Consider the following 14,124-nt stretch of genomic DNA (forward strand, 5'->3'; position numbering starts at 1 on the left):
CTCCAGAACCATTTTTTAACCAAATTTGCTTTGATTTAACTGCTATAGTATGGATATTATTTTTCTGTGCTTGCAGTACTGCTACTCCACATCTACAAAACATGAGTGTCAAGATTCCTCTGCCTTTATACCAAAGACATTTCTAACCTTTAGCCCCCTCAATTCTCAATTCTTTTAATCACGTTTCAGTTTTCCACAGGGATTTTTCTTAGTTTCTTTATACTCTGAATATAAGCATTAATGTTTTTTCACTGCTTCCTGGTGATGTCTGGTACAGATCTCCTGGAAATCCTGAAATGGTCATCTAAAGAAAAGATGGAAAACATTGTTCCAGTTCTACATTAAATCTTTGTTGTGGACCTAGATATGTTTATCTTATCTAAACCATGATCATTCTAGAACTTCTTTAAAACTCTAAGACACTGTGGTGCTTCAGGACTGAATGGGAAAGTTTTTTTTTTTTCTTGTAGAGTCTTGTTTTCTTGTAAATTGTTCAGATGGCTGAAAAAAGGAGAGAGAAAATGAGAGAGAAAGAAAGAAAAATGAGAGAAGCAGGTGGACTGTCCCCTGTTTTGAAAATTGCCCATCAGTGAAAGTTATTGTACAGTTTGATTGTAACTCAATCATGAATAACTTTATCTGTGGACAAAAAACCAACTGTTGTATGAACAACCTTGTAACCATGGTGTTTAGATAAAAAATAAAAAATTAAAAAATCCTTGAAGAATTAATAAAAGAGGAAGATATATCATAAATAATACAAGTTTTAAAGAATAAATATAAAAGATTATATCTTAAAAATATTTGCTCAATGGTCCATATTTGAAAAAGATATTTTTCAAAAAATTGTTATCTATGGTTAACTATATTTTTTAAAAGCAATATCAGAGTCTTATGAAACTTTTATAAATATAGTTGACTATAGGATCTGTCAAAACCAGGGAGCCTGGTGATCAAGCAGTGTCATAGTGCCTACTTGCAGCAAAGATGCCTTTAGTTCCACATCTTACCTAGGCTAAAGAAGAACCCAGTGCCACTGCTATTTGTGAGCCTGAGTTCCCTAATTGTTCAAACCTCATCACTACCACAAAAGCTACAAAAAGAAAAATCAGTTTAAAATAATCTATTAAAGTTTAAAATAGTGCTCGCTTCGGCAGCACATATACTAAAATTGGAACGATACAGAGAAGATTAGCATGGCCCCTGCGCAAGGATGATATGCAAATTCGTGAAGCATTCCATATTAAAAAAAAAAGTTTAAAATATATGTCTCAAAGTTTTACATATCTGGGTATCAGATTTTTTTTGAAATCATGTCTGAAACCAAGGATAAGTATGATTGATTTAGATAAAAGGTGAAAAGAATTTTTAAGGTTAAAAATTGATGTGTTTTGCCAGGTTTTGATTCCTGATGATAGGTCTGCTAACTCTGCCTTCCCCTCTTTTATTTATACATTTATTTTATATTCAATATTTATTATTGGTTTAAGGAACTATAAATTTCAGAGTACTTCTTTAAATTTCTATTTGTGTATAAAATACACATAGTATGGTCAACTTCTCAAGAACTTCTTTAAAATTTAAATTATTCAAGAGAAGGAACAACAAATTGCTAAAAACTGGAAAGTTTTTTTAACTTTCCAGGAAAATTCATCTCTTTGATGTTTGTTAATTTATGACAATTGAAACTATGATAACATCAGCATTTTAAGAATTGGAATAGTTTGGATAGTTTGTTATGTGTTAATTGGAGACCAATAAAGCATGCCTCAAGTCATGAGAAGTGAATTAAAGTCTTAATAGTTCACTGTTAACAGCTTATGGTCTTATGGTTGCAGCTATTTTCATTTTTGAGATAAGTGATTAAGTTAAAATATGAAGATATAGTGTAACATGCATTATTATTACTTGCATTGAACATATCCCACTCAGCATTACATATGGTCCCCTGTACCCTGCCAACAATGATTCCTGAATGCAGAGTCAGGAGCAAGCCCTGAGCACTATGGAGTAATGCTCAAAAACAAAGTAAAAAATATTAAGTGACTATGAGTAAAAGGTTGAAGAAAATGGAGTTCTATGTATGAATTCAGTTTTGAATAATTTTAGTATTTATATTTTATTTTCTCACACTTAAATCAAATACAAATAATACAAAATTATTTACACATAGTCCTTAACATTTTGTTTGCCTAAAAAGGATGTATTTACTTAAACTGTCTCTTATCTATAGTCTATAGTTCCTCCCCAAAATCATTTTGAGATGAAAATTCCAAAGTTTATTTTCATTGCAAGAGTAAATTTTATTTTGTTTAAATATGAAGGAAACCCTTCATCTGTTTTATATTAACAATTTTTTAAAGAGAGAAAAGAAGAAAATATTTTTTACTGCTTAATTCTCAGATGAGACTTTTGTGCCCAAATAAAAACCTCGGATGAAAAAAATTCACACTTGGCCAGAATAAAATCCTCATGGCAATATAATCACTTCATTACTTAAGACAAATTTGTGTTCACATTTAATGAATTTGAGTTTTCAAAGTGTAACTTTTTCAGCACTGAGGTTCTTTCACATTATATCTTACTGAGCAAGTGGGTTCTCTTGGAGATGTTTTAATTGCATGATGAGTAGCTAGGTAACTTGCACTTGCAAGAAGTTCATTCACCAGAATTAAGAAGTAGATCCATGGGTACAATGAGAAAGAGGTGAAGTTAACTTGAAGCCCATGTCAGCTTCCCAGATTTAGCCTAGTGCTAGGATTTTATCCAAATTTAACACCTATTGTTCCTTTCTAAAAAGTATATATGTTCTGTGCTCAGAAAACCTGCATTCCAGTCCCTGATTAACTTTTTTTTCTCCCTTAAAATCTCCTAATCTTTGGAGCCAGAGTACAAAGGTTAAGGTTCTTTTCTTGTATGCAGGCAACCTCACTTCAATCCCAGATACAGCATATGGTTCTCCTCCAGACCACTTGCATCACCAAGTGTTATCCCAGAACAAAGAGCCAGAAGAATGACCTGAGCACAGCAGATTGTGCCCCTCACCTGCAACGAACAAAAAAATTGACAAATATTCTAATCATTTCCAGTCTTTGCTTATATAGTATAATAATATATCAATATTATTACCTAACATTTGATAATGTCTTTCAATGAGGACCTTTATAACTTGAAGCATTAACCATTTAATGTCCTATTTTAGTGCATTAAATTAGACAAATTTTTACTGAAAAAAAAGTAATGAAGGGCCAGAGAAATAGAAAAATGGGTGCCTTGAATGCAATCAACCTGGGTTTGATCCCTGGTATCACATATGGTTCCCTGAACACCACTAGGGATGATTTCTGAGTACAGAGCCAGTAGTAAGATCTGAGAACCACCATGTGTGGCTTCAAAACAAAAAAGTAATAACAAAAAGTTAAAAAGTTAATATTTTGAAATTTTTGGCATCTTTTTTCTTTCCTTTTTATTTTACATTGTTTTACTAATAATTTAAATCAATATTTTGGTTTAAATGCATAAATCCTTATTATCCAAGGGGGTGTGTTTACAAGGGTTTTTTGTTTGTTTGTTTGTTTGTTTGAATATTTTGGTTTGGGGGATTATCCCCAGAAGAACTCAGAGATTACTCCTGTGTCTGTACTCTAGAAATAATTTTGGACCACAAAACACCTATACCACTAGTAGTCTCCACCTCTTAGTATGATTAACACTTTCTGTATCTCAGTAGTGACAAGGAAACAAATCACATTTGGCAAGTTGTTTAATCTACATGGCATCATCACATAGAGGTATTCTTGGAGTGGCCATACTATTCTTGGACCATAGTTCAGTTAGCATAGGGTATCTTTAGCATGAACACTACAATCTTGCCAGTGGATAATGGAGTACTTTAACTTCAGTGGCCTTTTATTCATAATATTTTGGGACTGGAGATAAAACATTGACAATTATATCTCTGTCATTTTTCTTATTTTATGATTTTTATGCCTCATTAGCCCCCTTTCACTTTGCTACATTTTATCTTAATGCCTATTCATATAATGGTTTGAATTACAGTCATATCTATAGACTTGGGACAATTCTATCTCTTTTTTATTTTTATTTTTGTTTTGTTTGTTTGGGGGCCATACCTGGTGGTGTTCAGGGGTTACTCCTGGCTCTGCACTCGAGAATCACTCCTGATGGTACTGAAGGGACCATATGGGATCAGGGAATCGAAGCCAGGTCAGCTACATTCAAGGCAAATGCCTTACCCACTGTACTATTTCTCCAGCACTAGGACTTTTCTGTCTCTTTAAGATAATCTTGGTATCATTGTATATTTTAGACAACATCTTTATAACATTATCAAGATCTAGCACAAATATTGTACAACATTGATTATATTTAATTAAAATCATGAGTGATTTTTCCAATATCAGACACCAAGTCATTTATGTTATTCTTTATAGTACCAAAATTGCATTTCTAATTTAAAATAGGAATTTAAATAGACATTTAAAATGACCCTAAGACATTTTTAGTTAAATTTATTAAAAAGCAGTAAGATGCTAATTTTTTTAGTGTAAACCCTAAGATCATATAAACTAGTTTAATCCCAATTCTACTATTTAGGAATCTGTCACTCTGATAAATTATTTAATCTCACTTATGGTCTTTAAAAAGGGTCTAGTTATAATTTCAGGTATGTCAGGAGGTTGAGGAGATTTAGATTTATCAAATTAATATATATAACAAACATAAATGTATTTAAATTCTAAAAACACTATCATATAATCGATCTCTCAAACTTTTATGTAAAATTTTTACTCGTCTTAAAATGTGTGACATATTTTGAAAAGTCCAGAGTACTGCTGTTCTCATTTTAAGTCATCATTGCATGTTTAATCAAAAATTGATTGTTTTTGTTCACAAGAGTTGAGTAAAATGGAAACTCCCATGTGTTACTGGTGGGAGTATAAAATGGTACAACCTTTATGGAATGTAATTTGGCAGTATTTATCAAAAAGCTTATAAAAGTTAATTCCCTGTAGTCTAGTTATTTCTTCCTAGAAATTTATCTATCCTAAAGTCCATAGTTAGAAAGTTGGATAAAGCATATACATGGTCATGGTTTATCACACTATAGTTTATCAACCCCAAATTGCATATCAAAAATTTGACAAGTAATGGAATAGTGATTATGTAAGTAATGCTACATCATTTTGATGGCATAAAATGTAACTCTAAAAATGATGACTTTAAATTTATTAATTGGTATGAAGAAAATAACACCAATTTTGTTAAATAAAACAAAAATTGCAAAGTTGTATGAATGATGTCTTTCTTCAAATAGAAAGAAATCAATAAATAAAAATAATATTTACCTTTCAATAGGCAAGTAAGGATATATTTTTGTTTGTAATCATTCTTTTCTATAGCCTCTTCAATGATCATATATTTTACAAATGGGTATAGTTCTTTAAAAATTATTACTTTTCATTTCCATAGATGTACACTTTAAAATACATGTTAAATTTAATTTATTTCTTATCAAATTATTTTCTACTATTTTTGGTTAAATATTGCCTCAGTTTTATATCAGAAAATTAAGACAGTATAATCTTAATTTTTTCCAGAAAGTCTTGCATTAATATTTGATTAAATAAGCACTAATAAAAGCAACTTATTTTGAAAATGCTTGAAGCTAATTTTTATCCCTCAATGAGAGATCAATTTCCATTTCCATTTTCTTTAGAGCAGCTCAATTTATAATTTGATAATTAACTCTAAGAACTTACTCTGGAGAAAAGAGACCCTTATAATTAAGAAAAAATTATTTCCATAAAGGAGATTTAGTTTTAAGTTTTGAGGTAGAAATTAACTTTTCTTTTTTTCTTTTCTCTCTTTTTTTGTGACTTAGGAGTTGTGAAGGAAGAAATATCAGATATAGAACCTGCAGTAATGTGGTAAGTATAGAGGTTCTCTGTTTATGATAGATAATTTAAATTTTGACTGCTAAAAACTATTAAGTAGGTTTATATATTCTGAGCAGAAAGCCAATTAACTGATATTTCCCTAATATTTATTATATACCACACTGATTATAAAGTGGTATTTTAAAAGGTAATTTTATGCTTTAAATATAAAATTTTAGAGATTTGACTAAATCAGAACTTGACTATTTCAAAACTAGGACTATGCATTTTTTTTTAATTTGATTGAGGTCGAAGTGAATTACAATTCTTTCACAGTAGTATTTGAGGTGCATAGTGACAATAAGTGAGGGGCATTTCCACCACCAGTGTTGTCCTCCCTCCACCCCCGTTTCTAGCATGCATCCCACATCTCCCTCCTTTTCCCCCTTAATTCTAGTGCAACTGTTTCCCCCTTGTACATACAGCTTGTAGATTGGTATCAATTTTGCTGTTGTTTGTTGACTTTAATTTTGGTATTTATGTCTGATCAGATTTTATTTTCACCAAATGAACATTCAACTGTCTAGCCTTGGTACATCTGGGGGAAGAAGAAAAAAAGAAAAAAGAAAAAAAAGGCAAACAAAAAAAGAAAAAAACTAGGAGGAGTTCTTCTAGGTGTTATAAATAACCATATAGAAGAAGGAAGGGAAAAAAGAAGAAAAAGGTAGTAAAAAAAATGTAACAAAAAAAATATGGGATTATCAACAAGATTACAAAAAGAATAAGCACAGAATAAGCCAAAAACCAAAACAATCGTTATGGAAAAAGAAAAAAAGAAAAGAAAAAAAAGAAAGAAAAAAAGAGGGAAATAAAACAGACCAGCAATTTCTTAAAAGTAAAGGCTTATATTTCTTCTTGTTTGTGATTTTGTTTTTGTTTTGTTTGTTTTTGTTTGTTTGTTTGCATAGGCACAGTAGATATAGGGGAAATTACAGTGGGAATTCCCTTAACCATACAGGGTTTCTCCACCATTGAAGCATACTGTCATGGGAACAACTACCAGCTCCATGCTCACTCATTTTCACACCCAAGGTCTTTTTATGGTGCCAGGAAACTTTCCACTCAGATGTGGATGATTATATCCTGCCTCTGTAGCTGGAGATCTTGTTATTTAGGGTAAAGGCTAGGAGAGAGTTTTTCATATGGTTCTAGGAGTTCTGTTCCATCTCTGTTGTTGTAATCAGTCTTCTGTAATTAGTGGTCTTGGTTTTTGTTCAGAACCTAGAATAGAGCCTAAGATAGTCTTTCAGCATAGTTTCAGAAGTTCTGCTCAGTCGCAGTTGTCAAAGTTAGACTTCTGGAATTAGAGATCTTGGATTTTGTACAAATCCTCGGCCGAGGAGTTTGGTTCCTGGTATTGTTGCTGGGATCTATGTTGGTTCCACATCTGGGATCTGGGGTACTGGGTTGGACGGTTGCTGTCCAACCACATGGAGTCTAAGTTGGGTATATATGACACATGCTTATGGTGGAAGGTGACCCTGCATTTTGAAAAAATATGGGTTCTTATCCCTAATAGATAAGAGCTCGTTTTTGTGCATAATATTTCCCATTATTTAGAGTGCCTATGCAAAAGGATATGATGTCATATTATATTACTGGTGGATTTGGAGGTAAAAATGATGGTCTGCACAATCTCTGTGCCCTGGTTTTGATCTGAACTTTTATCCCAGGCAAGACTTTTCTTGTGGGTTTTCGTACCAGGCAGAACCAAAATAGGTGAGGTTGTGGAAAGAAAGAGAGAAAAGAAAAAAAATTATATCTATCTATATATATAAAAGAAGAAAAAAATTTTAAAAAGGCATTAAAGAAAAATGCTGTTTATGAGGCTGACTTTCTTTTGGGTATAAACAGACTAGGATATATTATTATAGAGGTATTAAACACATAAAGGGTATAATATAGGTTTCTCTATTGAGTCTTGAGATGTTCTTGTGGTGGGTGGAGACCTGGGGTTTTTTTTCATCACACATTGTGTATTGTTGAGTTTTTGAAATTATTGTAATCATGAGGGAAGTGTGGACTGGGGTGGACTGGGGTCCTTCTGGGACTGTCAGTGGCATGCAACTGTCCATGATTAGGAGGGTGAAAGGAAGGGATAGGAAGCATGCATCAGCAGGTGTGTTGGTTGTAATTTCTTGCCAAGGCATGTGATGTGGGGCTGGGAGGGTGTCCTTTCAGTTTGGGAGCTTGGTGGTGGTTTGTTGGAGCAGGAACTTGGACCCGGTACCTACTGAGCTAATAACTGAGGATAAAGAGGGTTAAATAAGACTAAATTAGAACTTGACTATTTCAAAACTAGGACGATGCATTTTTTGTTTTTATTGACTATTCATTTCTTGTCTGCTTTCTGACTTTTCACATCTAGGTCTCTTGAAAAGGAATTGAATGAAGAATGATAAAGGAAACCACTAGAAGTCTCATGAAACTAACTAATAAAACTCAGATTCAGCAAATTTATTCCTTCAACAAATATTAGTTAATGCCAACTATATGTGGGACACAACACTAATACAAGGATAGATAATATGTGGTCACTGTCAAAACATCTGTAATACAGTAAGACACAGAGAAAGAGAAGACAGATGTGCACTTAACCACATTCTAGGGCAAAATATGACAAATGCTCCAAGAAAGGAATAAAAAATTTTTTGGGTTAATAACAGAGATACTTAGGGGAGTCTTCAATAGAAGGTATCTTGAGGTAGAGTTATGAAGTCAATAGTGGTTCTAACTGACCATACTGTGTGTGAGGTATGACAATCAGGCAATATAATGGACAACATTGAAAGTAGGAATATTTCTGGTTTATTCTGGACACAAATTTGAGCAGAATTGTGTTTAGTTATATGGGAGATTAAAAATTAAAAAGAAATTAAAAAGATTTTAAGCTAGCACCATCAATAGTATAATGTTATTCCAAGTTTATATTCATTCAAGGGCCAATAAGGATGTGGCTCAACAGTAGAACTTGTGATTTGTATATAAGAAACTGAGTTCAATTCCTGACACCATAAACAATCAAATGAAACAAGTTGTATAATACATCATGAATATTGGAAATTCACAGAGGTTTTGGGATGAACATGTGTTCATGTTGTATTATTCTTTAGGAAGACTAATCTTTAAGAAGGAAGACTAAACCTATAGTGGAAAAATGGAGTAGAACAGAAATGAATGGGAACCAAGAAGTAATGAGGGTTTAAAGTCGAAGGAAATATAAATGACAAAATCAAATTATTTTGAGCACTTGTACTTAATGATTATTCTATTAGAGAAGCTTCTGTCTATTTCCCAAATCCCACTATTTGATGATTTGTATTTTACTTATTTTGCTTATTCCTGTTTACTCATTTCCATCTCAAGTGATACTTCCTTACAGAAGTTTCCTTGACTACCTTATCAAATGTGGTTATCCCACTGCCCTATTCCCATGCCTAATAGTAATCAATAACACATTTTTGTTTGATTGTTTTCTTTTGGCCACGTGGCACCCAGGGATTATTCCTGGTTTTTCATTCAGAAATTGCCCTTGGCTCGGGGCACCATCTGGGATGCCAGTGATCGATCCTGTATCATCCTGGGTCAGCTGCGTGTAAGACAAACGCCCTACCACTGTGCTACTACTCTGACCCAATAACACATTTTTGGGGGGAAAATAAAAAATAAAATTTCCATGGAAATTTACCTTTTTTTCTGTTTACCTACTTTAGAATGTAAACCACATAAATTAGAAAGCTCATTTATTTTATCTATTCTTTTTATTCCCAGGGTTTAAAATTATTAACATGTATATATTAAGCTCTAAGTATTTGTGGAATGTAAAACATGATATTTATGGAAAGTATACAGGCTTTGGAATAAGGATAAATCCATTATTATAAGTAAGAAAGTAGGACAAAAGCTTAGGAGCATATACTAGAAATTTTACTTAGGGGCAATATTGAGTTTAATACATGAACTGAAACTATGATACTTGTAGTATGCACTGTTATCAGAGCCTAAATCTTAAAAACACTGAGGTTGTTACCATCTGAAGAAAGAGATAACAACAGACTCAAGTCATAGACAAATACAAATAGTAACTATAAAATTAAAATATTTGGTTGCGTGTACATAATGATAAGAGAAGGGAACCTTAGAACTGCGGTGAATGTCTGCATGCAGTATAGAACCGAATAAGCTTTGAAAATACTAGAAAAGAGGTAGAAGAAATATAATTCCTGAATACTTTGAATAGGATAAATGTTGCCAAGCTGTTGAAATCTGAAAAAGCCAGAAGGAGAGGAATTTCTGAATTATATGAGAATTGAAATAAAATGGTGGACAAAGTAGATTAATATGAAATTGATTGAATAGACTCTGATAAAGTGTGATAGAGACACTTCATCAATTGTGGACTCACTAATTAGTGAGTTGTTAAAATTGTGGGAGGCCTGGGGAAAGTTTGGATCTAAGGAGATTGATAATGTATGAAAGTAAGAATTTACTGGATATGAGAAATCTAAAAGGAGACAATGGGTAACACAACTACCATGAATTATGATTTTAAAAAAATCACATATACTTCATTCTTAGAAACAAATTGAGAAAGAAATATTAGGTATAGATATAGACATATATTTAAAAAAAGAAAATGTTGGATCTGCTTGTGATAGACAAACTTCTCGATAGAAAATATTTCTAAGTGATCTGTTAAAATCAAAAAGGGATAATTCAGACTTGAAAATGAGATTGGGAACTTAGAATAGCCACTGGCAATCCAGTGAACTCTAGAAAAACAAAATAAAAGAATGGCTAATCAGATAAACTTTCAACAACAAGAGAAATGAAATCACATGATCATCATATCAATAGACGCAGAGAAAGCATTTGATAAAGTCCAATACCCATTCTTGATCAAAACTCTCAGCAAGATGGGAATGGAATGAACCTTTCTCAATATAGTTAAGGCCATCTACCACAAGCCAGAGGCAAATATTGTCCTCAATGGAGAAAAACTGAAAGCCTTTCCTCTAAATTCTGGCACAAGACAAGGCTGTCCTCTCTCACCACTCCTATTCAACATAGCACTGGAAGTACTTGCTATAGTGATTAGGCAAGAAAAAGATATCAAGGGAATCCAGATAGGAAAAGAAGAAGTCAAGCTCTCATTGTTTGCAGATGACATGATACTCTACCTAGAGAACCCTAAAGTCTCTACAAAAAAGCTTCTAGAAACAATAGACTCATATAGCAAGGTGGCAGGCTACAAAATTAACACACAAAAATCAATGGCCTTCCTATACACCATTAGTAATAAGGAAGAAATGGACATTAAGAAAACAACCCCATTCACAATAGTGCCACACAAACTCAAATATCTTGGAATCAACTTGACTAAAAATGTGAAGGACCTATACAAAGAAAACTATAAAACTCTGCTCCAAGAAATAAGAGAGGACACGCAGAAATGGAAGCACATACCCTGCTCATGGATTGGCAGGAATAACATCATTAAAATGGCAATACTCCCCAAAGCATTGTACAAATTTAATGAGATCCCTCTAAAGATACCCATGACATTCTTCAACAAAGTGGATCAGGCACTTTTGAAATTCATTTGGAACAATAAACACCCTTGAATAGCTAAAGCAATCATTGGGAAAAAGAATATGGGAGGAATTATTTTCCCCAACTTTAAACTGTACTACAAAGCAATAGTTATCAAAACAGCATGGTATTGGAATAAAGACAGGCCCTCAGATCAGTGGAATAGGCTTGACTACTCAGAGAATGTTCCCCAGACATACAATCACCTAATTTTTGATAAATGAGCAAGAAATCCTAAATGGAGCAAAGAAAGCCTCTTCAACAAGTGGTGTTGGCACAACTGGCTAGCCACTTGCAAAAAATTGAACTTAGACCCTCAGCTAACATTATGTACAAAGGTTATATCCAAATGGATGAAAGACCTCGATATCAGACCCGAAACCATAAAATATACAGATAAACTTTCTAACCACTGAATTTAGAGTTAATTCTTACAGAAAGTGTCAGTGAGGAATTGAGTATGTAATTACTGAGATGCAATGACATAAAAATATAGACAATGAACATTGGAAAGACCCATAACTGAATATAGATGACAAGCGGAATTGTAAATGAATAAAAGATCTATATTTTTGAATATCTGACTAAGAGTATAAGAAACTAGAAAGCATAGTGATTGGTAATAAAAGTACAGTAACTGTTCAATTGAAAATTTGCCCCATTTATTTTTCTTTTTTTTTTTTGGTTTTTGGGCCACACCCGGTAACTCTCAGGGGTTACTCCTGGCTATGTGCTCAGAAGTTGCTCCTGGCTTGGGGGACCATATGGGACACCGGGGGATCGAACCGCAGTCTGTCCAAGGCTAACGCAGGCAAGGCAGGCACCTTACCTTTAGCGCCACCGCCCGGCCCCCCATTTATTTTTCTATTTTCACTCACGATATCAGATCCCACTTGGCACAATTTGTATCAAAACCACTTTAAAAACACACACACTTTCAAAACACACTAATTACAAATATCAATTTGTTTAAAAAAAATAAAAGGATAGAAAATTCTCTTTCAAAAAATATACTCATGAATTGGTTTTCTTTCGTGAGCCTTTTATTGTAGAGGTGTTTTGACTAAGTCATAATAATGTAAATAACAAATACTTTTGTTTGGTTTAATGAAGACAGTTTTTGATTTTTGAATCACATACAGCAATTAATTAAATAATTAAATTTAAAATTTTAATTTTTGAACTACGTTGACAGAAACTTTCATCAGTTCAGTGCCTGGGGAATAAGGAATGCAGATCAAGTCCAGGCCTCCTGCATTTAAATCAGGTGCTAAGCCTATTGAGCAATTTTACCCTAAATGACCCATTTATATACATTTTTAAATATGAGAACAGGGCATGGTATTATATACTATATATTATATAATTTTGTTTTTCTTAGTTTTAGATCCCTTAGCAGTACTCAGTGCTTACTCCTGGCTCTGTGCTCATGGTTCACTTCTGGTGGGACTAGGGATATGGGATCAAATCCAGGTGGTGCAAGGCAAGTACTGTACTTGTGATAGTACTCACTGTACTATTTCTTTGGCCCCAACATTGAATATTTTATAAATACATATTTCTTTAAACAGTTCGAGGTCTTTTCCCCTGGACTTTGTTCATACATGAAGCAACATTACCAAAATAATTAATGAAATACACCATAATGAAATACACCACAAATAGGCTGGAGAGAAAGTACAGTGGGTATAGGCTTACCCCTTGTACATAGTCAACATGGGTTGAATATTCAGACCCCTTCTGGTGTCTTGAGCCCTACCAACTATGGTCCTTCAGCATGCAAGCCAAATGTCCTACCTCCATGCTATCTGTCCGGCTCTATAAGAACAAAATTTATCTTATCTTTTCCATTTTCAGTCACTGTTCTGTAGGAGTAAAAGGTTAAGATCCTCCCTGAGGAAAGAGATTGAGTTTAGGAGTAAAAAGGAACTGTATGTGTGAACTAGTAATGGGGGTGGAGGTGGATATTTAGGTCACAATAATCTTCCCTGGAGCCCCTCAGAAAGTCTACTTCGATTTGATTAAAGCTTCAAATTTAAACTACTGATCTTAGATATTTTGAATTAATTTCCAAAGTGCTTAGATTAAGGCTTGTATTATTTTGTTTGTTTGCTTGTTTTTGTTTTGGGGCTACACCCGGTGACACTTATGGGTTACTCCTGGCTATGCACTCAGAAATCTCTCCTGGCTTGGGGGACCATATGGGACACCAGGGAATTGAACCAAGGTCCCTCCTAGGCTAGTGCAGGCAAGGCAGATGCCTTATGGCTTGTGCCACCGTTCTGGCCCTAGGGCTTGTATTCATTTTAAACTGTTTCTTAAATACCATTTTTTAACATTCATAGAATTTTATTCTTAGAAAACAATGGCCACATTAGCAGATTTATCGAGTGACATATCCATGGTAATTTGTGGTGGGCTTAATTTCTCTAGTTCTTTCTCTTTGGGGAGGGGTATTTGGTAGGAGGAGGAACTGATAGCTAATAGGGCTCCCAAGTGTGCACAACAGACCCAGAGGCCCCTATTCACAATTGTTTGCCAACTGAGCAGGTGGTTCAGAGCTGAGTGCCAA

At 33.6% G+C, this 14,124-nt stretch overlaps 1 protein-coding gene and 1 non-coding gene across 2 annotated transcripts in view; both read left to right on the top strand.

Annotated features, from left to right (window-relative positions):
- Positions 1–14,124, top strand: part of ADAMTSL1 (ADAMTS like 1) — a 503,362-nt gene that overhangs the window by 65,402 nt on the left and 423,836 nt on the right. Inside the window, 1 exon segment of the mRNA XM_049769401.1 lies at positions 5,906–5,951. Within this exon segment, the coding sequence (XP_049625358.1) occupies positions 5,906–5,951 (46 nt within the window).
- Positions 1,142–1,248, top strand: LOC126025100 (U6 spliceosomal RNA). Its single transcript, XR_007501151.1, has one exon. It is a non-coding gene; the product is annotated as a U6 spliceosomal RNA (small nuclear RNA).

Source organism: Suncus etruscus, chromosome 1, assembly GCF_024139225.1.
Source record: "Suncus etruscus isolate mSunEtr1 chromosome 1, mSunEtr1.pri.cur, whole genome shotgun sequence".
Lineage (NCBI taxonomy): Eukaryota > Metazoa > Chordata > Mammalia > Eulipotyphla > Soricidae > Suncus > Suncus etruscus.